This window comes from Egretta garzetta, unplaced genomic scaffold (genome assembly GCF_000687185.1).
Source record: "Egretta garzetta isolate BGI_Z169 unplaced genomic scaffold, ASM68718v1 scaffold546, whole genome shotgun sequence".
NCBI lineage: Eukaryota > Metazoa > Chordata > Aves > Pelecaniformes > Ardeidae > Egretta > Egretta garzetta.
Window position 1 is genome coordinate 206,881 of NW_009259986.1, and position 3,694 is coordinate 210,574.

Consider the following 3,694-nt stretch of genomic DNA (forward strand, 5'->3'; position numbering starts at 1 on the left):
CCTGCTGAGATCCGAGCTATCTGTGCACGCAAGTAATTGGCCTCATTTCCAGGGAAAGGAGGAAAGCTCACAACTGGAGCATCCAGCCTACCAGTGAAGAACTTCTTGATTTTCCTGGCACAGACAATCTGGGCTGGTGTCACCGGGGGCAACTTCACCCAGGGTTTGCCTGGCTCATTGCAGACAAAGTAGACATATTTATTAGCCCCAGTCCCATTTTCTTCTTTTGGGATGACAGGTGGGGGCTTATAGGTGGACTTTGGTGGTTCATCTTCTTTTTCTTTCTCCTCATCTTCGTCTTTGACCTCATCCATCCCTCTCCCTCCTTCCTCAGTAACGTCCTCCTCTTCTGTTTCCTCCTCCGCTTCCCCCTCAAGGTACTGTACTTCAGCTATAATATAGTTCATCTCTAGGCCCAAAATTTTGCCCCAGAAGCGACATGTCTGGATTGGCTGAACACTAATTAGCTTTTTAAGGGCAAGGAATATGTGATAGGATTCATCTTTGCTCAAGCCAATTCCAGCCTGTTCGAAATAAAAGGCTGTTTCCATCACATTAGGTAGAGGAGTCTCTCCCTAGGAAAGAAGATCCAGAGTTAGAGCTGAAGAATGCTATAATTATCTATTTGAAAAATTAAACATGTTATCCACTGAACGTTATATTTCACTTTCCTACAGTGCCACTCATTGTCTCAAAGTGCTTTGCAGACATTCATTCACTACATATTTTGCTATCATTTAGAAAAATTAAAAATACCATTTTAAGAGAAAGAAGATAACACAGATAAACTGCAACTTTTAGAATACGGGATTTCAAAATTCAAACTCACTTCTAATTACTGCAAAATAAGGAAAGTCAGAATTCTTACACAGGATCTACAAAGGACTTCAGTGCTAGGGCATGCCAGCTATGCAAGAGGCCTTGATGCCCGCAAACCATGTCGCTGTGTTTCCTTGTGTTTGTGGCAGATGCGTTTGGGGAAAATATAATACATATTTTATATATTTAGACACCAATCCAGCAATATGTCTCTGGAGTGAATGTTGTTCTTTCAAACACCTTGGCATAAAGCTCCCTGCATTTTTTTAAATACTGGCCTCTGCTCTTACTGAAGTCCATAATGAGACTCCAGCTGGCTTTGCTGAAAGTAGAAATAGGCCAATAATGAAGATTTCATTAAATATTTCCATTTGCTTTATCACCTTTCCCTCGTTTCGTGGGGGTGGGTGATTATATCACACAGACAAAGATATTAGAAATTGTACGAGGCAGGGATTTTGGAAGAAGTAGCGCTAGTTTCATATGGACCTTCTTTGTCCTTCCGGGTTTCTTATATCAAAGCAGGTTAGACAGGAGTAAGAAAAATTCAAAAGTCCTTTCTGAAATACCCTACTTTTTTTCCTCTTTACCAATGTATACTGCTACTGTAGAATAAGTAATAAGCCGTGGAAAAGATGAAAGACTATCTCTTTATCTTGTTGGTATCTGTATTCTGCAATTCATTTGAATATATATTGGTAACTTCAAGTGAAAAATCAACATCTTGTTGATTAGTTTCCCTTGATTATTGTAAGAATGCTCTTAATTTTTCATTGGGTACAAATGCTTCTGCATATAAGCATATGAATATTGAAAAATCCCTTGTTTTAAGAAATGGCTTTTCAATTTTAGTAGTTCTTCATTATAAACATTTTATTTTTTAGTTGGAGAAGGACAGACTGGAACCACAGCTGGAGCTAGAAGGATGACAAAATTCTCCATTCTCTATTTTGCAGTAGCAGTTGTGCACAATATTCTCAAACTGGTATCCAGAATTATGGTCACTTTAGGTAAAGAAATATCCCTTTTAGATAAAGAAAAGAAATTTGGATACAATATTCCATGTTGAACTGGCATATGGGAGCTATTGTAAACTTTGCTTTCTGTTCATCATCTCTAGAACATCTATGGTTTTAAGGGCTCAGGATATTAGATTTACTACAGGAAAAAATCTCAACTAACTAACCAGATGGGTTTTCTTCTTCACAACTAGACATGGAACTGACTCAACTATGAAGTGGGTACATGGTACTATGGATACAATTATTTATATGATCGTGAGAGGCAATACTGCAAGGGAGATCGCAAATTCCTCCATTCCTCCTTTCCCCTCCTGCCATCTTCCCACCCATTCCCTGGAATGTATGATATCTTATTTTTCTCTGATAATAACTCACTATCTCTTCTTCTGGTTCTTCATCTTCTCCATTTGCCTTGAGGAACAAAGCTTTACACTTTTCTGCAGCTTCAAATGTTGGAAGATTCTCATGTTCATCTCGAAGAGTGTCCATTTTTTTCCGAAACTGAGCCCACTTCACATCCTTGCTGATATTCTCAATTATGTCTACTGCGTTTGCGGGCTGTTCATCCAGGATCTTTGTTAGCATATTAGCAAGATGATCATATCTGTCATACACATGTAAATTTTATTAGCCTACTACACAAAAATCTTAGATTATTATGTTTTTAATATCGAAAGTAGAAGCTAATCACCTGGAGCTTTGGAGAGCTCATTGGAATAGTTAAGATGAAAGGGGATCATGGAACATTATGGGAAATTAGACTTGAAACTAGCCTGATTATAATATACTTAAGAGTAGTCCCATCTTTGGTATATACTGCACCTGCCTCAGGAGCTGAAACTGAATTTAAACTTGCTCTTAATTAAATCAATTTCCCTTTCAACTCTATAAATTCCCTTACAAATTTTCATTCTGAAAAATGTTGGACACACACAAGTACCACACAGCGATGAACTATTGCGTTTATAACATATTCTCCCGTTCTGTACATACTTCTCTGGTATCCTCCCTTTCTTAACATAACCCTTTGCCCTTTTAACAACAGTACTTTTCTCTCCACTCATACTTCCTACCCTTTTCAATTGTGTCCCCTTTTCAGACTTACAAGTTCAGGCCAGATGTTGTGCTGCTCTTCAGTAAGTATGCTTTTGCATTCTCAATTGCCAGCATTCGGGATTTGGGATCGGGTATCTGATCATCATATGGACCGTAACCTGGCTGATAGAGACCGTAACCTGGTTCATGTGGCTGATAGGGGCCATGACCATGTTCATAGGCTTGATAGGGATCTTGTCCTACTGCATATGTCCGATAGGCACTTTTTGGTTCTTGTGTTTGGTAAGGGTCTGATCCTACTGCATATGACTGATACATGCTTTGCCTTGCTGCTTGTGCTTGATGAGAGTCTTGTCCCAGCGCGTCTCTCTGGCCGATGTTTTTTTCTCGCACCTGTAGCTTGTAAGAGGCTTCACCTGTAGCTTGTAAGAGGCTGCTTCTGCTCTGTTGGGGTCTGTGACTGATACGGTGCTTGTCCTGGTGTGTAAGTCTCGCCGACAGATCCTCTTTGGGCTGTGCTTGGTAGGGGTCTTTGTCGGCCGCACCTGGCTGATAAATGCTCTTTCTCAGTCCTTGCGGCTGATGAGACCCTCGCCTTACCCCCTGGGATTCACAGGAAGCCGGTCCCGCTTCCGACTGCTGAGGCTGATAGGGGTCTCATTCAGGCTCAAAGCCCTTAAAAGGCGGCTGCCCGGGGCCCTGCTGAGGCGGGTGGGAAGTGTGCGGCTCGGGCTAGTCGGGGCTGTGCCCGGGCCACAAGTGCTCCCTGAGGCCTCGCTCCGGCCCTTCCCGCGGGA

The 3,694-nt window shown here is 41.5% G+C and overlaps 1 protein-coding gene across 1 annotated transcript in view; it reads right to left on the minus strand.

Moving 5' to 3' along the window:
- The window catches only part of LOC104127826 (radial spoke head protein 4 homolog A), an 11,852-nt gene that overhangs the window by 3,738 nt on the left and 4,420 nt on the right, over positions 1-3,694 (minus strand). The window contains exons 3-5 of the mRNA XM_009640531.1: positions 2,947-3,542; positions 2,217-2,445; positions 7-575 (exon numbers count right to left, since the gene is read on the minus strand). Coding sequence (XP_009638826.1) covers positions 7-575; positions 2,217-2,445; positions 2,947-3,542 — 1,394 coding nt within the window. The remainder of the gene's footprint in view (positions 1-6; positions 576-2,216; positions 2,446-2,946; positions 3,543-3,694) is intronic.